Source organism: Stegodyphus dumicola, chromosome 5, assembly GCF_044657685.1.
Source record: "Stegodyphus dumicola isolate Sdum_Otavi_A_Nest chromosome 5, ASM4465768v1".
NCBI classification, from domain to species: Eukaryota; Metazoa; Arthropoda; class Arachnida; order Araneae; family Eresidae; genus Stegodyphus; species Stegodyphus dumicola.
In genome coordinates this window covers 195914021-195939025 of record NC_140772.1, presented here as the reverse complement: position 1 = coordinate 195939025, position 25005 = coordinate 195914021, and the positions used below count along the sequence as shown (strand labels likewise).

The window sequence follows — 25005 nt, the reverse complement described above, 5'->3', positions numbered from 1 at the left end:
AAATGGTCTTTTATGCCCTTCTTACATTTCTGCATTTTCATATTTGATACAGCAGTAAGTCGTTTACAGTATTATTGAGGATTTCTCACTAATTACATTCAGTAAAAAGCACATTCTTTATAATGTACACTGCTAAAAAAAAAAAAAAAAAAAAAAAAAAGACAGTTCTATATTTTTCCCGTTCTACTGAGCCAAATCACGAAATTCAAATTGCGTTCTTCATGTCTCGAAAGCACGACTTAGGATATATATTAGATTTATATACATCACTATTCTAACATAGGTATTTTGACACAAAATCGGACTTTTCCTGAAATAACATACCAATTTTTTTACATATTTCGATTCTAATACCCAAATTATGCCTAAATATTAAATTTTGTAAAATTTGGTGCGAAATTTTCGGAGAAATTCAACAATTTATGCTGGCGCTTTTTGTTCAGTTTGCGCCAAAATTAGTTCACTTGGCGAACTTCTTAATATGTGGCAACCTATTTTCATTCCCATTTTTACATAGTGCGTGAGAGGAAAAAAAAGACTCAATCGTTCCTTCTTTCAAATAATGTCCTTTATATTATATTTTTAATTATAATTGTTATTAACTTTAAACAACGTTTTTCTTTTTAGAATTTCATTTTACTTGTTTACGCTGCATAGTTTCTTTCGAAAAACTGTTTTAAAAATTTCTATTTACTCATTTGAACTGCGTAGTTTAAAAAATCAAAGGTGCATCGTTTATTTATTTATTTTTTTAAATACTTTTCTTTATACTATATTTTTAGTTATTACTATTTTAGGTAATTTTTAAATTTTTAGACTTTTATTTTAATTTTTAGTGTTGCATTGTCTCTTCAGATAATTATTTTAAAATTTTCTACTTATTCATTCGAACCGAGCATTTTAAATATATTTATTAATATAAATTTTCCAGAATTTGATTTTATTTATCTGAATTGCGTTTCTTTCGGAAGAATACTTTGTAACCCAGACTACAAGCATTTGAAAACTGCATATATTAAAAGCGAAAATACAGTAAAGCACACTTAACACGCCTTTCAATGTTCCGTTCAGAAAAGATATACAAATAAGAGAAATGTATAACCGACATTTTAACTTAAGATGACTTGCATACACTGCTTTAAACAGTTTTTCTTCAGGCATTCTGCTTTATTCTTATTCTTTTTCTTCAGGCATTCTGCAAGTATATTAAAAAGTATCCAACTTTTCGAAACATCTTGGTATTTCTGACAATCATTTTAAATAAAGTTATCGCTTTCCATTTCATAAAGCCCCACAAACGGCCTAGCGGTAAAGTCGCTGAACACTGGTAGTTCACGCCGGGGTTCGAATACCGGTAAACGGGCTGGTTGCATGGGCGTTTTCGTGGATTTTTCTCATGTGTAACGTGTATGCCAGGTGGTTTCTCTTAGAAAGTTCTTCACGAAGGCATCCTTCATTTAATAGAAATAGATTATAGAATTCACGCTGATGCAACTTTTTGTCTAAATGCACGACATGTAATGGAGGAGAAGGCTTGTAGAGATCTGTTTTTGACATGCCTCTAAAAGTAGATGGCCCACAAGCGACAGAGCGGTAAAGACACTGAACACTGGTAGTTCGGTCCGAGGTTCGAATCCCGCGAACGGGCTGGCTGCATGGGCGTTTTCGTGGTTTTCCCCATGTGTAACGTGTATACGAGCCAGTTTTCCTTAGAAAGTCCTCCACGAAGGCATCTCTCTCTTTAGGCAGATAGCCCTCGTGTGCTTTGCCGTAATTGATTAATCCAATCCAATCCAATCCTAAAAGTAGATGTCGTACTCCTTTTGTCTCTTCAATGTCAAAAAACTTTCCTTTGAGAGGCAACTTTAGTTTTGGGGAGAGAAAAAAAATCACAAGAAGACAAACTTGTAGAACATGCAGGACGATTGAGTACATATACTTATTTTCGGTACACAAGCGGTTCTCCGATTAGTTATTGAATAATGAAAAGATGCATTGTCATGCGATACAAAACATTTGGAATATGTTTTCTAACTGAATAACGTAAGATTAAAAGTCATCTGCTTAATTCACAGCCATTTACAGAATCGTTTTGATCCTCAGCTTGTAAGACAAAATATCACTGGATTTAAACACTTCTTTAATCTTCCGAGAATATTCCTTCTTTAGCTCATATTCCAAGAATATTAAGTGAATACAATTATTGCAAAAAAAATTGAATATTCATTTGCACTACGGCTTGGTAGTTTACTAACGAGTTAACAAAACTTAAATTCTGCTTTTTGTGTCTAAAAATACAACAATATCTTAAATATTTACAAATAAAATATTAAATTGGAGATTTAATTGGAGCCTCATCAGTTGCCTAGCATTTGAAGATTGTTAAATACTAATTGTTTGTTGCGAAGTCTAACCCAGGCTTGCATGGTTGGTTTTCGTAGTTTTCTAGGTTTTCTTTACAAAGGTTCTCTATGAAAGCATCTTAACCAAATAGCTCCCATGTTCTTTCTATGTTCAAATAACTAAAGCGCGATTTCCAAGTGAAGTTACTAGCAAAACCCGAATACTCATTAAAAATCATGTAGCTTGCCAATCGGGAGTAACATGAAAGATACGGCGCCAATAATTGAATTGCTGTTACGGTACGCTGCTGCTAAACTTAGATTGTCATTCCTTAATTAAATATAATTGATTTGTAACTTCTACTAGAGCTGACGGTAAGGACTGAAGTGCAAATAAATAATATTGTCTGCAATCTTAATTAATATAAAATTAGAAATATTTGCATAGAAAAATATTTGCATTCAGACAGAAAGTTTTTTGAAATATTTGCAATTACTTTATATGAAGGATTTATTAATAACTGTAATAATTACTTATTATATTACTGATAACTAGAATTCAGTTCTTGACAATTACATTCTAAATTAGAATTTTAAGGATATAATGGATTGAATTGGATTGGATTATTCAGTTATGGCAAAGCACACGAGGTTTATCTGCCTAAAGGGAGGAATGCCTTCGTGGAGGACTTTCTAAGGGAAACTGGCTCGTATACACGTTACACGTGGGAAAAACCACGAAAGCACCCATGCAGCCAGCCCGTTTGCGGGATTCGAACCTCGGACCGAACTACCAGTGTTCAGCGTCTTTACCGCTTGGCCGATGGTGGGCTTAAGGATATAATGAAAATACGCTACGCATAAAAATACATTTTAGCATAAAAAATTAGTTTATTTTTTATGTTTAAAAACTTCTTAAATTCATTTAATAAACATCGACATCGTACCTTCGTTGTTGATTGAATCCAGAATGTTGGGTGTCGTTTATATAATTATTCTTACTTGTCCACAGAACCTGTTGACTTATCCAGCCATTAAGTAGCTGCAGATCATTTCTGCATAACAATTGAACTTCCATTAATTCGGTCTCTAGAGGGTTGTATGTTTATATCATAATTTGACTTTTATAAAAATGATTATTCTAAATCTTATGTTTCTATAAATATATACTGTGCTTTAAAAATATGGATAATAGTATCAGCCACTCTTTCAGCCACTTCATAAGCAACAGCTTGTTTAGAAATAAATTATGCAGTTAATGCCATAAAAATATTTTCATAAAATTCAAATAAACATCAAACGAAGTCCTCAGTTTTAGACAATTCGATTTAAACGAAGTTAAAATAAAGTAGCAGATGATAAAACGCCGAAAAAAAAAATTTACTCTTACAAATATTTTTTTTTTAAAGGAAAAAAGAGAATTTTAAAAAATAGTTAAAAATTTGAATATCATCTATAATTTTTTAAAAAATAGCTTTTCATATAGTATTAATAAATATTTATTACGCATGATTGAGGGATAAAATTTCATATGATTAATTCTCCGTATAATTTTAGTTGAAATTCAAGGTTAAAAATAGCTGTGGCAATTCACTGTAACAAAAATCCATAAACCACATTTGCCGTTATTATCGCTCAAAAAAAAATGCCAAATTTCAAAACGCGAAAATATGTAAATTCGTGTATATCTTAAGAAAATTTTGAATAAAAAAGTCTAATTTTTTGAAGGTATGCTTAGAAATACACCTACTTTAAGATGATAGTAAAATGTTTATAGGTTATAATTCAAAATGTTTTTCGAAAAATTTATAAAAATTATTTAAAAATAGAAATTAAAAAAATAAAACACAAAAAATGGGTAATTTTTATTTGGAATGAACCTTAATTTCGAAATGTGAAAGGAAAAATCAAAAAGGTTTAATAAAAAAAGAGATATTAATAAATATTTGCCAAATTCAATTAACATTGAGGAGCTAAAATTTTGAGAGCTAATATTTTAAAAACTACTCGTACGACTTTTACAAAACGTGGCATTCTGGCATAATTTGAACCGTAGAATCGAAATATGGAAAAAAATTGGTATGTTATTTCAGAAAAAGTCCGATTTTGTGTCAAAATTCCTATGTTAGATAAGTGCTATATATAAATCTAATATATATCATAAGTCGCGCTTTCGAGACATGAAAAACGCAGTTTGAATTTTGTCATTCGGCCCAGTAGAACGGGAGATATAGCACTGTCCCATTTTTTTTTTTTTTTTTTTTTTTTTAAAGCAGTCTACATGCATACATTGTTGAGTAGCAATCGAAAGTATCATCACTTAGATATCTATCGAGACTTTCAAGCATACGTCACAAATTATTCTGACCTTCTTTTTTGAAGATCCTAATTGGAAATAATATTCATTTTTACAGGTTTATAACAAAAGGAAATAAAAATCATTTCTATGAAAGTTACTTTAAGATACAAAACAGATTGTAAATTCTAAGTTATATTGCATTCAGTACTACAGGATATACAGAGGCACACTGGCAAGCGAACAACCCAGACTGATTGCATAACATCGATGATGGAAGTCTCAGACTTGGACGTCCAATAGTCATAGTTTATCCTAACTCTTGGCTTAGAAATCAGATGTAGCGCTCCATGAAACTTACTTCTCTTCTTCGTTCACAAAAATTAAACATAAGAAAGGGCACGATTTGATAGTAATTTAATTAAAGAGCTATGCCGAATACAATGACAAAGGATGATTGTCCAAGAAGCGCAAGGATCAGTGTTTTCCCCACCTTGGAATTATTTCAAAAGTGATGGTAAATAAGATGCGGTAACATAATACTTTTCGATGCAGTCTTTACATATTTAAACAATTTACAGAACAAAACAAATTATCCAGATTACCTGCATTCTAAGCATGGCATCCATGCCATAGCGAGTCTGCCTCCGCTGGTAATCGGAGGGAGCTTGCTTGGCCGGAGGACAATTGGACGGATTTCTATTGCCGTTGTAAGCGTCACACGTCCGCATTGCATTCGCAGACTGATAATGGTACGGAGTTGCCTGATAACTGCTCACGATCTGATCATAGTTATTGTACCCACCACCATAAAAATCACTGTTTTCATAGTAGGAGGACGACGAGGCACTTGGGGAATTAGACGAGGACTGCATTACTCCATAACTCGAACTGCTGGCTGGTAGATTGCCTCCGGATTGATATGAGGTCGTGCTCCTATATTTGTAAAAGCCACTTCCTCCTCCTGAGGAGTCTAGTTTGGTTGCAATCGGTGTCCAGTCCCCTTCCCAGGAAGTGTTGCTGTTCTCCAATGTACCACTCTGCCAGTCTTGGTTTAGGTTGTAGTCTGGATGCTGCGAGAAATAACAAATTTAGAACATTTAAAAAGAAGGAGTAGCATGGAACTTTCAAACGAAATTAAACATGGAACTTTCAAATTCATTTATTTTACTGGTTAACTTAACTTTCAGAGCAACAAGTCTTTTAATAACACTGTAGGATTTCCTACTATGTAATTCTAAGTTACTGTTGGAAGTGAAGAATCTTAAGAACTGATAAGCGAATAATCGCTTGAGTTCGTGTGACAGGAAACAACAGGCTAGAAGGGTAAAATAACCCTTTTTTATTCCAATTAAAGTTTAACAAAACTCCGCCTTGGAGTTGTACAATAAAGCCGACACTTGTGCTTGAACTTCAGAGACTAAGAATTAAACTAAACTAATCTTAATTAAAAGAGATATAGCCGAAGCTATCAAGATTCTAACACAGTTGGCTCCTTAACGCTAATTGACTGCGAAGCTATTAAGGGCCTAAAGTACGGCCCAGCATAATAATAGCTTACGGGAGAGTAGCCTACAAAGGCGGACGCGTGCAGCCAGAATATCTGGTATCTCTCTCGTAGAATTTCGCGGTTATATACCGCTCTTCCTCATTAGAATTCAGACGTGCTTTTAAAACTACGTTCTGGCCGGAAGTGGTAAGTTGAAATTAAGAATCGATAGGAAAGGAAGTTTAACTCAAAATTTAACTGTTAATAAAATTAACATAATCCTTACAACACATTTTCAAAACTTAATAATTACTTTAATTGCGTAGCATTTAAATTATTTTTAGATCTTTTAGTTAAACTAATGGCATATTTGTAAGCTCTTTTATATTTATTTCCAAATATTTCAGTTAGTTCTTAAATTCAATTTATTTCATTTAAGAAAATGTATACTTTTAAAACAATTTTCTAACCTATAACAAACTGTAAAATATTTTACGTTAATTCATCAATTATGATTTAAAGCTTTACCTTCCGTATCGATTTATAAAGCTTCAACTTCTTCTTTCCACAGTTCTCACCAGAATGCAAATAAGTTGTGTGAGTATTTAAGTTGCGGGTTTTGAATGATTCAAATTCACAGCCTTTGACAGCCTCACCTACAGCTGCGTCCTATCGCCAGCTCTGCCGGAGATTATTTCGGCTTTTGTCATTTTGCTAGCCGAAATAAAAAAATGCGCCGTTAACGTATTTCAGCCAACTTAACTAGAGTAATCTCCGCTTACATTACCTGAATTTGAATTTCAACTTATGTCATTGGAAATACCTGCAAGCGGTTATGTTTTAGTTGCAAGCACAAGTGAGGCTAGGACTTCTGTTAAAGATTTTTTTTTTCGCTTTGAAGAACACTGGTTTAAACTTCTACACAATTATAATCCTACAAAAGCAGTAAGCTCTTTTAAATTCACTTGCGACTATTTTACTTATTTCATAAATTCATTTCAATTCATATTAACAAGTTCACATTTTAAAACAAATTTCAGATTAATATATATCTGAAAATTCTCTTAAATTCATTTTCGACTCAACATTTTAAAAATTCATTTTACTTTCTTTTCAAAATTTTTAGCTTCGAAAACATTTTTCTACCTTTGTATACATTGTCACACATGTTTTTAATTTCCACCTAAATACATACATATTCTTACGGTCTTTTAAATGCTTATCATTTTTGATTCCTAACTTTTACACGCAATTCGCATTTTTGTTTTATTTTAGGTCACCTGTTCAACTAAAAACAATAATAGAAATATAAAGTCTCCAGAAAACTCAACCTTTTGTTTTCACAACCGTTAATCATAACATATACTTTCTGTTACAAAAATATTTCAAATGGAGCAAATATTAATGCTGTGTTATTTTTACTCGTAAATTAAGGAAAAAGATCCATTTTATGAATGTTATGAGTTTTTATACGCTTCCCTCGTTCCAAAATCTACATAGGAATAATATTATTATAAAAATAAATCACAAAAGTTTGACTGACCTAATAAGTTTCTTCAAAGAATATATTCGATTTTAAAATTTGCGATTTTAGACGTCATTTTTAATTTGTATTGAAGAAGCTGGTTAATAAATAAAGCAGAATTATTCAAGTTTGATTTTTGGCCTTTAAATCTTATTCAATGACATTCTTTTGAGCTTCATTAGTGTCTTTAATTTGTAATTTTGTGATATTTGATACGCTGAAAGAATTTTCATGCAAGTAATTTAGAAGTTTAAAACTATTTTATTAATATTTTCATGAAGTTTTATTACTTCAGAATCACAATCTGGTAACCATATAAAAATTCATTAAACTACAAATAGTTTTAATTTTTAATTAATGCAAGTAACATTACGAGTTTGCTTCGTGCCAATGATGAAATCTGCAAGTATTTTTTAACAACACGGAGTCTATAAGATTCTGTGAATAGTATCTCCACTGCGAAAATATATTGATTAATGCTGTTCACAGTAATCTGCACAGAAATTATTTAATCTCTTTAACGTCAGAAACATTTTTTCAAACGAATATTTTATTTTTAGTAACATACAAATTCAAACATTTGGATAATCTCAGATCTCCCCCGTCGTGCGGGACTCACACTTCTAAACACCCTGCACCCTACAAAAATAAATAAATAAATAAATAAATAAATAAAAATAAAAAAATTTCCTTACACAGCGGCCAAACGAACGCATAAAATGTTAAACTTCGCAAATTTTACAAAATTGATCTCTTTAAATTTAAAATTGCCAAGACATAAATATTTGCTTCATTTAAAATATTTTTGTAATAGGAAGTACATGTTTAAGACCACGAAAAAAAATAGGGGGGGGGAGGATGAGACAAACAAAATTGAGTACGGCTGGACATGCTGTATACAGTAAATCGATATCGAATACCGACTTGCGTATTTCGCGTTCTCTTGATTGTCGTCATTTAATTCATCTAAAATTTTCAACTGTACGCGGTACGCAGCAGAGCATCGGTTAAGTCTTTCATTACAGAAGTCAGATATTGCTTTATAGAGCAAAACCTCAGCGTTAAAGTTCTTCCAATTTATGTTAAAATAACATGCCGAACAAATATTAATTTAGAGTTGAAACAAAAAAATCTGATGTGTACACCACATGACTTATTTGTACGGAATATTAAATTATACGCATTTTTTCTTGCATTTTATTTAAACTTATTAGATTGAATTAAACCTACTTCGCCGACAGCGCATAAACCACAATACAATAAATGCATTCTTTAAAATTCACTTTGTTTACCATAGCGACACTCTGGCGCTAGGTTTACTAAACAGTATTATATTTCATTCATATTATAACTCAGAATGCACAAAATGTATATCATTTAAAGAATTATCTAATCGTTGCCACATGTTCTATTCAAATACTATAATAAAGATAGAACTATGTATAAAAGAAATTAAGCAAACAAAACAAAAAAGAAACAGTTTTTCACAGAAGATTCAGTATTTCTCCTTCAATTAATTCAGTTCTCACTTCGCGAGAAGGCAAAAATACATAAAAACTCAAAATATCTAAATTAAAAATTACGAAGTAAATCTCAAACGCTTATTTCCTCGAAAAAATTCCAGAAAGAATTAAGCATGATTTAATTGGCAATAACAAATGAATGCGTTATCTTTGTTGTTGCGAAGCTAAGTTTCCCTAGATAGGCAACAAATCCACTAGTCTCCTGTTTCAAATGTAAACATCAATGGCCGCCATTAAAAAAAGGCTTAGCGGCACTTAGACAACTTGATCAACACTAGATCAACAAAATTGTTGATAATTCTAAAAATATTGCATACAGATTTACTAAAGGCATAAAAACCTTAACCGGAAGATAAAAACAACATAATACAATCATTTTTAAAGCAAAAAATGTACAATTTACAAACATATAAGAGCAAAAAACTGAGATCACTGAGCCGGGTAACAGAGTGGATATATATATAAACATATTTATATACGTTTGGTGCGGCTGATTGCAACCAAAATACGAGGTGAACATCTACATGTTATGGCAGTCTTATATACAAAATTTCAACGTTCTGAGGATACTCGTTTTTGAGTTATGCGAGATACGTACGTACATACAGTGTCTCACAAAGTGATAGGACACTTGTGCTTTACAAAACGAAACTGTAGTAAAATAAATAAAAAAAAAACGTGTAAAAATTTTTTGTGGGTGTGTTTCGTACCTAAATTGAGTAACAATTATTTCATAATATACATTTTCTCAAAATATTAAAATAATAATTTAATAAAAATACAATTGTTTAGAACGGAGCAAAAAAATGGCTCACATAAGTGATGGGACACTTACTTTTCCATCAAATATTTATCCAAAAATTTTACTTTTTAAAAGGTTTTAATATTTTGTTGGATATCCTTTTACTTTTAAAACATGATTTAATCTTCTTGGGATGGTTTCGACTAATTTTTTTGTGATTTCTGGAGTGATTTTACCCCATTCTTCTTAAAGCACCGATTTTAATTGTTGTTTTGAAGAAATGGTGTGTTTGCGAATTCTTGATTCCAATTCCTGCCAAATATTATCTATGGGATTTAAGTTTGGAGATTGTGGTGGTGTTTTTATTATTTCAGGATAGTTATACAGCAGCCAGAGTCTAACGTTCAAAGCAGTGTGCTTGGGGTCATTGTCCTGGTTGAATTTAAAATCGTTATGAAGGTTCAATTTTCATGCTGAAAATTACAAATTTTGATTTAAAATGTCAATATACTTGCACTGATCCATTATACTGTCAATAAAAACAAGATTACCAACTCCAGCGGACGACATACACCCCCATACCATAACTCCTCCTCCACCATGTTTTACTGTTGGAACCAAGTCCTGTTTGCGAAATTCTTCCCTGGGTTTTCTCCACACCAAGATTCTACCATCAGAACCAAATATATTAAATTTATTCTCATCAGCAAATATAACTTCATTCCAGTAATCAGAATTCTTATTTATGTTGGATTTTGCGAAAGCCAGTTTGAGTTTTCTATTCTTTTCACTTACGAAGAATTTTTTCCTGGCTGCTCTACCGTGATATCCAGCAGATCGAATTGCTCTTCTAATAGTCTCAGGATTAACAATTACTCCATATAATGCTTGTAAATCAGCAGCAACATTAGGAGTACTCATTCTTGGATATTTTTTAATATTTCGAACGATAATTCGCTTTATTCCATTGGATAGCTTTGATGGTCGGCCAAATCTTCTTTTATCCTGAATCATATGATTCTTTTAATATCGTTTAATGATACTGAAAACTGTTGAATGACTCAAGTTAACTGTTTCAGCAGTTTCTCTAATAGATTTTCCACGGTGAATATGCAAATTAATAACTAATTTTCGAATTTCAGGCAAAGTTTCTTTTCGTTTAGCATTCATGGCTGCACAGAGCTAAAAAACACAAAAATTCCAAAACAAACTGGAGCGAAATACTGCAGACGATTTTATAAATTATTGCCAATAACTTTTGAGTAAAAATAAAAAACCCCAAAAATATTTTTATTGTAGTACGTAGTAGTATCTAATGGTGTCCCATCACTTATGTGAGCCATTTCTTGCTCCGTTCTAAACAATTGTATTTTTATTAAATTAATATTTTAATATTATGAGAAAATGTATGTTATGTAATAATTGTTACTAAATTTAAGTATGAAACAGACCCACAAAAAATGTTTACATGTTCTTTTAATTTATTTTATTACAGTTTCCTTTTGTAAAGCACAAGTGTCCCATAACTTTTGTGAGACACTGTATGTTCGTACAGACGTTCGTACAGACGCCACGAAAAATTTTCTTCAGAATTAATTTTAAAGCAGTTTTATAATTTTTTTGAAGGAAAAGAGTATTTTATTCTGTCCTTACGTACAGATATCACGCAAAAACATCGTTAAATTGCATTCGATAGCGGTCAAAATGGATATTTTCATTGAAATATGCTGCCTGAAACTTTTCGCGATTACAATACTTCCTTTTTACTTCGTACAAGGAAGTAAAAAATCAGCGTTATATCTGCAAATTTTCACAGGATTAGTTTCGATGGTTTTACGGAACCATGACCCTCAGCTGCCAAAGTGCAAATGAACGATATAAGATGTAGTGAAAAGATAAAATAAAAATGGCTGGGTAGGAGTTAAGATACCGGCTCCATCTATTTATGAAACAAGAAAACTAAAACGTAATTTCTTTAAAAGTTAAGGGTAAGGATGAATTGGAATTAGAGTCGTTAAGTAGAACAGAAAAAATTTCCCAATTCTCGGTAACGTTCCAGAATACGGTAGTGAAACCTTGATATGATTACATCCAAATGTAAAGGTTTTAATCCTTTCACCGAAAATCACTTCCTTAATCCAACCAATGGCTCAAGGAATCATAAAAAACATTCAAAGCCTGTTATGTCAGGCATGTTTACAGCTTTGCAAATAAAGCACTAGATGAAGGAATGCGCGACACACTAATGACATTCTGGAAGCAGTTCAACATAAGACACTGCATAAAAATTATTCAAATCGCATGGGAACAAGTGAATTCATCAACAATGAATGCTTGCTGGCATTAGCGCTGGCAAGAAATTGTCAACAATTTCAAAAGGATTTCTATCGACTGAAAATGAAGACAAGGAAATCGTACAAATTACAAAAGCGAAAGCCAGCGAAGTATTTTCAAACATGGAAGAACAAGAAATTAAAGAATTAGCTGAGAATGACGATCGATGATATGACAAATAAAGTATCGGATGATCTAATACTAGTCGACGGTGAAAGCAGCGATAGTGCAGAAGATAAAGAGCCTTTCAAGGTATAAGAAGCTACACGAATTGTTTAAAAAAAATCTGACAGCTTTCAGATTTTACATTACGCACAAACGGGCGTTTTTTTTTTAACGTTTTGTGTGTTACTTTTATTTATTAAATATCATGTTCTTGGCACTTAAACCATAAAATTCAATTCAACAGCAACATCGCAAAAATAATTTTGAAATGAGCATATCTTTAGAATTTCCGATACACAATCTCGCACATTGGAGATAATTTTTTTTTTTTTTTTCCCGGTACAGTGTTGCCATTGCTCGCTTTGAAATCGTTGAGTATGTTAATCAAAAATTCGTTAAAGTGTTACAAAATAAGAAATACATAATAAAACAAATTTCAAATTCCAAAAAGAGGGCTTCCAGATGCCCATATTCGGTGGAAGATTACGTTATTCAAAATTTGATGGCTCTAGGTACCGTTGTTTTATCACAATGCGAGACACATACATAACGGGTGGCCATAATTAAACTGACAGTGCTCACAGTGTTCTGTAGCGCGATCTATTTGCGAGAATGACGCCACATTTTGTAGGAAGATTAAATAAGACGGGGGACGAAGGATTCCGCGAAAAAAAAAATTAGTTCCAAAAGTCACCGCTAGGGCAATATTTGGCACTGTGTAGTAGAAAATAGAGTGTTAACAAATGCAAATCAATACGGAAATAACCTTTTATTTTGCATTCAAATGAAGTTCAATGTGGCTGCCATTGTTGTGGACAACATATTGCATTCTGTGCACAGTATGCACAACAGCAGAAAGTAACATGTCTGCAGGAATTTCCCGTACAGTCCGTGATATGTTATTCTTCAACGTAGCCAGGTCCTGGACCACTCCTTGACAGACCTTGGACTTAAGGTAACCGCATAGCCAGAAGTCGCATGGGGTAAGATCAGGCGACCAAAGTGGCCATGCAGTTGGAAAGTAGCGGCTAATGACTCTTTCTGTTGTGAATTTCTGTAGTAGTATCTCTTGCACCCGTACAGCAACGTGTGGAGGGGCTCCATCTTGCATGAAAATGATTTCCCCCACGCATTGTCTTTGCTGAAGTGCCGGAATGACAAAGGTGTTCAACATGTGGCAATATTTCTCTCTGGTAACAGAACAGGTTTCCGGTCCCGTCGGAGTAATGTTCTCATAGAAGAATGGACCTACGAGAAATTCCGCTGTGAACCCACACCAAACAGTTACCTTTGGTGAATGTAAGGGAACTGCTGTGACTGCATGTGGTGATTTGTCATCCCAAATTCGGCAGTTCTAGGTATTCACAGCTCCATTCAGATAAAAGTGGGCCTCATCTCCCCATAAGATCATCCATCACGGCCAAGCATCATTCACCATTCTGGCAAGAAAGGTGAGAGCAAAAGTCAATCGCTTATCATGGTCGGGGTACAGTAACTCCTCTACACGCCTGATCTTGTACGGATAGAAGTTGATAATCTTTCGTAAGATTTTCCATACCGTACTGTAAGGCATATCCATATTCCATACGGCATATCATAATTAAAGGCAATTTTATTCCGTATTAATTTGCATTTGTTAACACTCTATTTTCTATTACACAGCGCCAAATATTCCCCTAGCGGTGACTTTTGGAACTAATTTTTTTTTTCGCGGAATCCTTCGTCCCCCGTCTTGTTTAATCTTCCTACAAAATGTGGCGTCATTCTCGCAAATAGATCGCGCTACAGAACACTGTGAGCACTGTCAGTTTAATTATGGCCACCCTGTACATTTACGCAGATTCTTCATTATTTAATCTCTTTTAATATAACACAAGGCGATAATATTTGGTGGCGACAATTTGAAAAAAAAAATAAACGTTTATAATGAATCAACGCAAACTGCCAAAACGAAAGTAATAGTCCTTCTGGGTAAATTGCTCCTTTGGACTAATAATAATAATAATAAATAAATAAATAAATATATATATAAACAGAAAATGTCCAACTTTGTAATAGAGATTGACCTAAATGAAGAAAGAAGAGAATACTTTATTAAAGGTATCGAAAAACCTTCCACTCCTTAATATTTAATAATTTGTGTCAGAACAGTGTCCTAGGCAAAAAATCACCAGCTATTTAAAAAAATATTGCATCATATACCTGCTTTTTAAACAGTAATAGAAAAATCATTTCATTAAATTTTTTTTTCATTTTCTTCTTTAATTACAATAATATTTAGGTTTCTATGAATTATACATACTTCCTTAACCTGAACTACTATAACCTTTAACCCATTTTTTCCATAGGAAGTTAATTTTGCGGAACGTAGTTTTGCCGTACGAGCAATGTGTAAATAACGTAACCTTCGCGTTCGACAAGGGTTTACTTTGCAATACACATAAGTCTATAAAAAACAAATTCTGCCATCATATGTTTTACTTAATCTGCTTATTACCGTTAGAGGTATATATTTCATTTTTAACCGCGTAGTATTACGCTTCTGTATGTCTGGATCACATATTTTGAAATCTCGAAATGCGCAATAAAATTTTTTTATATTAAGTAACAAAACTTTCATAACGCAAAAAAGTATTTTTAGCCCAAAGGGACAATTTGCCCAGAAAGGGCTATTAATTTCATTTTGGCATTTTGCGTTGCTTAACTATAAACGACGAATCACTTTTGAAATTGTTGCCAAATATTAAAAGAAAAAAGAAATTAAAATCTGAATAAATGCATGTATATTTCTCGCACCGAATTGAATTTTATGGTTTAAGTGCGAAGAACATGATATTTAATAAATAAGGGTAACACACATATGTTAAAAAAACGCCCCTTTGGGCGTAATATAAAATCTGAAAGATTTCAGCTTTTGTATTTTTTCAGTTTGTGCTAGGTAAAAATTATGAACTATACCTTGATTAAAAAAATATAGTTGTATTGAACTTCCTGAAGTTCGTGCACTTCAATTACAACGCAATTAAAAATACATTGTTCATCGATAATAATCAGTTATTACTTTTCTTGAACATCAAGACATGGATAAAGTTACTAGGAATAACTAAAAGACTGCTTCAACAATGGGTGAACACGCTTTTGACTGAAATTTTTATGAACTTCATTTCCATCATAAGCGGATGAGATATGCACTAAAATTAAAAAAGTAAGATCATTTTTTAGCTTCATTAAAATTAAATAAATAAATAAAAAATTATAAAAAATGGCGATATTTTTCTTTTTAGCTTTGGATAAAAAAGTCTCCACAAATGGAATTGGATCAGCAGAGCGTAGACTGAATATAAACTTAACGCCTCCATGAAGTGCTTGCGATAACAACAGAAATGTGAGAAATCAATTACCGGAAATGTTAAAATGAGGTCAGACTGGAGAAAGCAGAATAAATGAAATGTTGTTTGAAATCATTCTGCGAGCCACATTACTTGCGTCCGATTTCTTGGTCAATGGGACAGAATTACAACGTACGTAAAAGCATTTCAACTGGTGTCCAAATCCTTTTCCGTACAGGATGATTTCCACGCGTGTTAATGGCAGATGCATTGGGCAGAATTACATCGTATGGGAAAGTATTTCCATCTGGTGTCCAAATCCTTTTTCTTACAGGATGATTTTCTGTGTAAGATGTGTTAATGGCATATGTATTGGTAAAAGGAAAAAAAAAAAAACAAGAGGAAACATATTTTTTGATTATTTGCAATCAATCTGCAACAGTAATACACATGCTTTTGGAAAATTAATAATGGGATTTGGAACTAGTTTACATAATAATAAACATGAAGCAAAGTACTCTGAAATACTGCAGGTCCTGAAAATATTTAACAATGTTTTATGCGTGAGCATTAATACTACGGCATTAATTAAAATGAAATCTCCCTGAAATGACCATTCATGATTCAAGACAGTTTTGGTCTTCTATGAAAGAAGCAGTAGTTTTAGAGAGATGATATTCAATACCCATGTTTATTTATGTTCTATGAAATACTGGCAATTTTCAGAGATGGCTATTTACATGAGATAATCGCCAAGACAGGTTTCACGGCATATACAACCTGCATTTCACTTCAGTTCTCTATTTTCATTGCAGAAAATTATAATGAATTGCTTAGCAATATGCAATATGAAGATTTTTGTGCCCGCTCGTCAGACATCAGATCATTGTAAATTTGTGTTGCTGTTTTCAGATACATCAAAAGAAGAAAATATCCGTCCTACCGCCGAAACGGATACAAAAGGAAAATATTTTATTAGCAGCTATCTTAGATACTTGTAATTACTTGTACACGTAATTTTTCTAATGTACGGTAAATTGATTTTCAAAGACTTTATTGATCACGATGCGATGAAAGTGAACTAATTCCCAAACTGTACTGCTGGTGTTGACTACATGCAATAATTCAGTTTATCGATAAGAGGAAAGAGTAAACTAAACACTGTTGAAAAATTTAACAATTGGAGAAGACTAATCTCAAAATAGAATGCATTATTAGATATATGTTGTACATAAATTACGTAGGTTTTTATGTATGATATGAAAATCTGGCGACACACTTTGTACCACTGGATAGCAAATAACGATTTCAAACTCTGCACACAAACCGTACGAAGTGTGGTGTTGCTCCATCCCCATCAAAGACACATACTCAATCAAACCTTCGATTTGAAGGAACATTTGGATGTTATGTTATATGCCGATGTAATACTCTCGGTCACAGAATTAAAATGAAAACCTACATTAAGGAATGAAGGATCTCAGTCTTAAAATGACTGAAATACAGTGGTTTCAAAAGTGATAGAAATTATATAATTCTACAAAATATGCATTTAATAAGATTTAACGAAAAAGCTCCGGCATGGCTGCACAAGTGCGGACGTTGACAATAGCATACAGCCTTACCATTTAGACACTGTTTTGTGTTTCAGGTGTGATCCCTCGGTCACAAATTTAAAATAAAAATTCACAGTAAATGCATAAAGGATCTCCTATAACTAACTACTACTAAAAAAATAACAAACATCAGGGGCTGCTTAAGTTTAATGAAAATTGTATAATTAGAAATACATGCATTTAATAAGATTAGATTATTTTAATTTTGGCAACGAACACCAGATCTGTTCGCCTCACGCTTTTATTATAAAATGTCTTTCTGAATGGCATACATGGCAAATTAAACAAGTGGGGAGATATTCTTACATTAGAAAATGATCCAACTCAGCTTTACGGATTCATAATGCAATTCTGACATTTCCCCCTTTTATCATATATGTGAACATTATGTGAAATGTAGCGGAATTCTTGCATGAATAACATTTTGTATTCCTTTTAAAATCACTTTTTTTTTCGTTCAGTTTTCTCTAATGTTAACATTGGGAGCGAGGATGAAAAACATATGCATTCGATTTTCCAATCAAAATATCTTTCTTATGTTCCAGACGCCACGAAAGTACTTTAACGCACTATCAGAATTTTACTCCATTCCCTCAAATACTTTCAAAGGATTCAATAAAGCAGAAATTCATCGAATATCACATCCTCCCTATAAATAATGCCCTTCTCGATATAGCTTGAAATGGAGTCTATTGAAAGAACTTTTCGAGATTCTCTCCCAGAGTAAAAGTTTTGAAAAAAGTTATAAAGACTAATAAACGGCACCTGAAAAGTCACAGCATTTTTAAAAAAATAATTATCTAAAACATATGTATTATATGTACTATACGTAAGTGTATGTAATATACGTACGTATATTATGTAAATAAATATATGCAGGAAATGTATATACGATGTGATTTTGATTTATGTTCACATATGCATAGACATATCATAGTTACCTTATCGCTTTTAGTTTGTGTCTTTCTACTTTCTTTGTTTCGTTTCTCACATGAAAATCATAAATTGATTTTAGAGGTTCTCTGTTTGTTTGTTTACTGTCGAGTCCATATTTCATGGAAAGAGTGGTTAACACAACATCAAGGCAGTTGGAATTTTCAGAAAGAGCCCCTCGGGACGTAATCCTAGGATCTTCCACCCTTCTTCCCCTACCACTAAACCACACGAAAGGACTATTATACCCTAAATATATCTCGCCATATATTTAGGGTGCCCCTATGCCGCACAGACACTATACATTTACAAACATCCATGCCTTTTCCGAGATTCGAGACCTCTGTACGGCAATCAACAGTCACTGACCTCTATCCCGTCTGGGCGGCAGATTATGTGTTAATTTTTTCTTATATTATTTTTAAAAAACTATAAATAATCCTTTACTTTTAGTAAACGTAGATTTTAATTCTGTCATTGTACTCGCATAATAACGAAAAAGTAGTGTATTTCGGAGTCTCCAAGTTACCATAGAAATAGAAAACATTGTACCATTGTCATTAGGTTTTTCGATGTCAGGAAACCGAAAAATATGCAATGTCCTTGATGGGATTCGAGCTCCGGGTCTTCAAATTACGTGTCGGACGTGTTATCCAGTTACACACGAAAGCACGCGGAAAAGAGGAAGAAAATACTTTACAGATTAAAATTACAATTAAATACATACTTTAAAAAAGGGTTATTTTATATTCGCTAATTTAGTCAGATTTAAAAAAGAAACTGCCAAAACTTTCATCTAACTAAACGAAGAAGTAAGAAGAATATGTTCACACAAAAATTTAATTTCCTTATGAAAAAATGCTAACCCCAAAAAACATAATAACCACAAAATCTCTAGATCAGAAAAAAATTAGTCAACCATCCAATAAAGTCATACAATACTGTAAGCAGTGCACATTTAATTTAGGACTTTCGAATTCACACGAAGTGATGGGATCCCGCAAGGCTATGTATATATAAGTTGTAAAATACATTTGATTTTGATTCACTTTACACTTACAAATATACACATACACATACGACTTGTGCATTCTTAGATAACAGAAAATAGGTAAGCTGATAAAAAAAAAACAATGTCGTAATTTATTCATGGTAAAACATGAAACTATTTTATTTTAGAATTTCTGTCTTCAAGGATCTGGGTCTGACGGAGGAATGCCTACTATTTACACACATGGCAAAAGAATGCAAATTACTATGAAGAAAATCGTTCCAATAAAATTGGACTCCATATGAAAATAGATGCGTTAAATGATTTCATACAACTCAGCGCTGATGAATACGATATTATGAATGTGAAATTTCCTAAGTGCCATAAACCAAACGATGAAGTCAGTATGCATGCCAATGATTTTGACACGGAAGGCGTAGAAGAATTTCTAATATAAATAAAAAGAAAATTTAAATTACGTCCAAATGCGCGTTTTTTTTTAACGTTTTGTGTGTTACTTTTACTTATTAAATATCATGTTCTTTGCACTTAAACCATAAAATTCAGTTTAACAGCAATGTCCCAAAATAATTTTAAATTGAGAATATCTTTAGAATTTCCGATACACAGTCTCACACGCTGAAGATAAAAATGTTTTTTCTGTACAACGTTGGCATTGCTCGCTTTGAAATCCTTGAGTTTGTTAATCAAAAATTCGTTAAAGTTTTACAAAATATGAAATCGATAATAAAACAAATTCCAAATTTAGGCTTTCAGATGCCCATATTCGCAGTAGGATTACGTCATTCAAAACTGGATGGCTCCAAGTACCGTTGTTTTATCACAATGCGAGAAACATATGTACATTTATGCAGATTCTTCATTATTTAATTTCTTCAATATAATACAGGGCAACAGCATTTGGTGGCAACGATTTGAAAAGTGATACGCCGTTTATAGGGTTCCAACGCAAAATCACAAAACGAAAGCAATATTCCTACAGGGACAAAGCCTCTTTGCAATAAAAATAGAAATGAAGACAAGGGAAATGAGTATTTCACAATTCGTCTCGTCGATACAATTAGGAAACTTAGCTATAGCATTATAGATGAGAAAATCGAGGATGAGGAAATGCCCAAGAAAAATAATTTACAAACTACTAGTAAGAGGTTTGCGGTTTCAGTAATTTGATAAGCTAGACAGATGATGATTATAAATGCTCGACAATGATGACTCATCCGAAGAAGTTCCAGAATAATGAAAAATGATGTAACATGTAAGAGAATACAGACATCCGGATGACCTTCCCTTCGATTTTCATTAATTATCCCACCCATAAACGAAGCATACTCCATTTTCACAAGCTATTTCGTTATGTTTCGCAAATTTTAAGATAAATGTTTGGTTATTTTATTGCGCTTTTGTATAAAGCGTTATATTGGAACATGAATTACCCAACAAGTATGGAGATCTTAGACGTAATGGATACGGAGACAAAAAGATAATAAAATAGTATTGCCACCATCACCACCAGATATGCACGAAACAACAAGGAAGATACATTTTTCAAAGTAGTACACTGTATACGACAGATAAAAATCACGATCAGATTTGAAAAATTGGTAACATTATAGCTCTTTACCTTGTGCTTTCGATTGTAAAAATAAAAAAATAATATTTTAAATTAATTCAGAACTAGCTATACTATGATGTCAACTGTTTTTTACGTTCCTAAAGTGTTTGCAGAATACGAGTAACATGGAGCATTGTCTTTTTTACGTACTGCAGTTGCTAAAAGTTATATAAAAAAATCCAGTATGCAGGTATGTATTATAAAGAAAGGCTTTATTATTATATTACGTACTGTGTAATTAAACGAAAGCATAAAGTTAAACACGACGAAAATTTTCTGGAAATGTCAAGAACTGCATAAGCTTTTACAGACAGACATTTATAAGAGCCTGACATCCAGCTATTATCAAAACACGGATAGTAATTTTTAATTGAATTCTTACCCCTTTTCTCTTCTGTGAAGTTTTACTTGATTATAAAATACGTTGTTTTTTAAAACAGTATTTTAATCTATTACCTGCTTCCGAAATAAGGTGACAGAGCAATCATATTTCATTGTGGGATGTACCTAAATAATGAAATTTCGTATTTAATACTATGAACTTAATTTGCTCTTTGTTCTTTTGTGGATTCATTCTTTTTATTGGAAAGTTTCAGTGGCTGGCGGATTACAGAAACGGACAATAAAAAGAGTAAACGATTAATGCTCACCAGTATTGATAATTGCGAGCAATGTTTTTTGCACCGAAAGGAACATTTTTGCATTTTAATTAGCCAAAGAAGGAAAAAATAAGCATATACTTTAAGGCGGATTATATATGCAATTAAGCGTTTACACAACATATTATCAATTGTGTGACATATTGATAATATAGGAAAAGGTCTAAGTTGATGAAAAAACTGTAAACGAATAAACGTTTACAGAAAACCAATTACTGGCATTTTTAATAGTCCAGTTATTACTTTCTCTGGTATCTAGTTCTAATTATCAAATCGTCAACGGCCGGAGTCCATAAAACGTAACAATTCTAAAATTTTTTACTGTAGTCCAGTGGTTCCCAAAAAAGTGAGGCGCGACGCCACGGGAAGCTGCAGCCTCATCACAGAGGCACTACAAAACAGAGGCGCGTAAATGCATTATAATTATTTGGACCAAGATATTTGGATAACACAAAACAAAACAAAACAAAAAAAAAAAAAAAGTAAAGTTGCCGGCGCACAGTCAGGGCCGGATTTTGACTTGATAATACCCTAAGCTATTTGAGATATGGGGCCCCTTATAAGTCCAGATATTATAGGTCAGTGCCAAATATAATATCTGGATACCTAGACGGTTTTTTTGGGATCCCAAGAAAGCGGGGGCCCTAAGCTATAGCTTGTGTAGCTTAATACATAAATCCTGCACTGCGCAGAGTATTCTTGCCAAAGCGATCCGGCAGCGCTGCGCCTTGTCGATCGTGCCATATGATACATTATGCTATGTCATAAAAAAATCGTCATGTCAATTCAAAAAAGTCCGATTTTGTATGAGAATATTTATGTTAGAACAGTGCTATATACATATATATATTTAATATATATCCAAAGTCGGCGCTTTTGAGACATAAAAAAGCAAGTTAAATTTTGTCAATCGGTCCAGTAAAACGGAAGATACAGAACAGTCCTCCCCCCTTTTTTTTCCCTCGCAAGGGCGTACCTTTGAACTGCGGCGAGAAATTGTTTCTTTCCTTAAAAAGGAAGTATATAGTATGCAGAAGGGATTGCTGATACTGATTTTTTAAATAAAACTGGTATATTTATGCGACCTTTTTAAAAGCTGAATTTTCTTAAATATCTCTGTGAAGGGAAAATACATCAACCTTTTGAAGTTAAAAAAAATATCGCAGCTTTTTTTAAAAAAATTCAAGCTATGGAAAAGAAAATTGAATGATGTATACAGAGATTGTTTTTTAATACTGAAGCAATTCTTAACATCAAATGAACTTGATCTTTCTCAAGATGTGAAAGCCATGTCTGAAGGGCACTTATCACAGCTAATTATTTGGTTCGAGAAAACACTCTCAAAATGAAAATTTGGATAGGGTTTGCATGGATTCAAGACCCATTTAACATTAGCGCTCCATCTGAATTTACTTCTTCGGAAGTAGAGAATCGAGTTATCTTGCCGCCAAAATTTAGCAGCATGGAACGGACAGAACTTTGGATTTCAATAAAAGATGAATATCTCCTTCTAAGAGTGATAAGGCTCAGCGGATTTTAATTCCATTTTCGAAGTCGCATTTATGCGAAGCCGGGTTTTTGGCGGTCACTGTAATAAAAAGCAAGTATAGGGCAAATATCAGCGTAGAAAAACAAATGAGGGTAGCCTTGTCCAGTTTAATTCCACGGGTTGAAAATGCCAGTGATTTACAGACTCATCTATCACATTAATTATTAATTTAATGTTAATAAAGTGAAAGAAAATGTAAATAATGAACGTAGACGAGTTTTATTTGTTATCTCTTACTTACGATTAGTCATACTTTTACTTAGGGTAGGGCGTCAAAGAAAAAGTTTAATTGAAAAAAGGCGCTGAGACTTGAATAAGTTTCGGAACCACTTCTGTACACTATTTCATACCGAAAGTTAAAAAAATACAGAGAAATACTTCATAATTTTCTAAAAATACACCTTACTTCAATACATCTTAATTTTAACTGATGAGTAAAAACTGGAGGGAAGCGAAATAAAAAAAATAGGTGTATCACTCACTTGCGGAGGTTCTTTACGTTGTCTTTGTAGGTGTGGGTTCCTGTTGGCCAAAAAATGTTGATAAGCTTTTTCAAATCCGTCATCTTTTCCTTCACGGTTAGAATTTGGAGAAGAGATTTCTTCTGGTAATAAGGCACTTTGTGGCGGCGTTTCAGAAGCAGCTGAGAACCTTTTCATACAATGATGAATAGAATTCTAAGCTGAAATAGGAAAAAAAATCTTACTCTACCATTTAATTGAATTATCCTCATACCTGTTACGAATAAACAAAACTTATAGAAAGGAAGTTAAAATGCATCATATCGCTATCCTGCGATGATGGTGAAATGAAAGCATAATTTTCAGTCTCAACTTAAAGAAGCGCAATAAAGGTTTATCTGAATTAATTAAATAGATTCTTAAAACTATATTATTTTACTCAGGGTTCTCAACTAAAAGGGAATTCCACAGCTTCAGAGAGGCAATGCGGTCAGCTTTTTATTTAACTTTTAAGAATTTATTTTTAGTTAATGAATATAAAAATCTATTACTATTCACGTTAAGTGTTTACCAACATTTTCTACACTTTTTGTTGTTTAATTTTAGAAGCACATAAAAATAATCTTAACCTGCATAAATGTATTTTTTCGAGTTCTGGAAAAGGAAGGGAATGCTCTTCTAGCAATGGTGAAAGGAGGTGCATAGGGCAAAACAGATTGAGAACTACTGATTATTTCTTTGTATCATTTAATTTAATGAAAACATTTTAAAATATGTAAATAAATTAACATCAAATTTAATTTGAAATGGCCTTGAAAGAAGAACAAGTTATCCTGATAACTAAGAGTTCGAGTAATTGAAACCCGGATAATAGGAATTCCACTGCACTTCTTTTATTTATCTGATTTTATCTTTATTTTGCAAATTAATAATGTATCCATTTAATACAATTTATAAATCTTATATAAACGTACCATTAGTACAAGTTATAAAAGACATTTCTCATGCCATGTGTAGTGAACCTCCACGTATCGACCATCTCCGAAAGTGAATCATACTTCACATAGCACAAATACTCTTCGATACTGAATATTACCTCTTTGAGAAGACCGCCTCTACAGAATATCAGAAAAAGAAAACGCTGAACAATTGATGGTCGTATTGTAGAGGGTTCGCAGCATTATATATTCAGCTAAAGTAAAACAGTTTCGGAAAAAAAAGTTAGGTACACACGAGGGTCACAAAAAAATAATAATTCGTATGAAAAACAGAGTTGTATTTTAAAAGATGTTTAGTACTTGGAGATTCGTGCACCAAAAGTAGTCATTACAAAATCTTAAATGAAAATTATGATACACGGAATAGAAGGAAAACCTAAATTTTGTGAGAAACAATTTCGCTGTCAAAATGAATTTTTT

The 25005-nt window shown here is 32.7% G+C and overlaps 1 protein-coding gene across 4 annotated transcripts in view; it reads right to left on the bottom strand.

Moving 5' to 3' along the window:
* The window catches only part of LOC118196809 (uncharacterized), a 151751-nt gene that overhangs the window by 65593 nt on the left and 61153 nt on the right, over window positions 1-25005 (bottom strand). For 3 of the 4 annotated variants that reach the window (XM_085817514.1, XM_085817516.1, XM_085817515.1), the window contains exons 2-3: window positions 23609-23808; window positions 5244-5711 (exon numbers count right to left, since the gene is read on the bottom strand). In XM_085817514.1, the coding sequence (XP_085673640.1) occupies window positions 5244-5711; window positions 23609-23785 (645 nt within the window). In that variant the 5' untranslated portion in view covers window positions 23786-23808. The remainder of the gene's footprint in view (window positions 1-5243; window positions 5712-23608; window positions 23809-25005) is intronic. The other variant, XM_085817517.1, reaches the window with a different exon arrangement.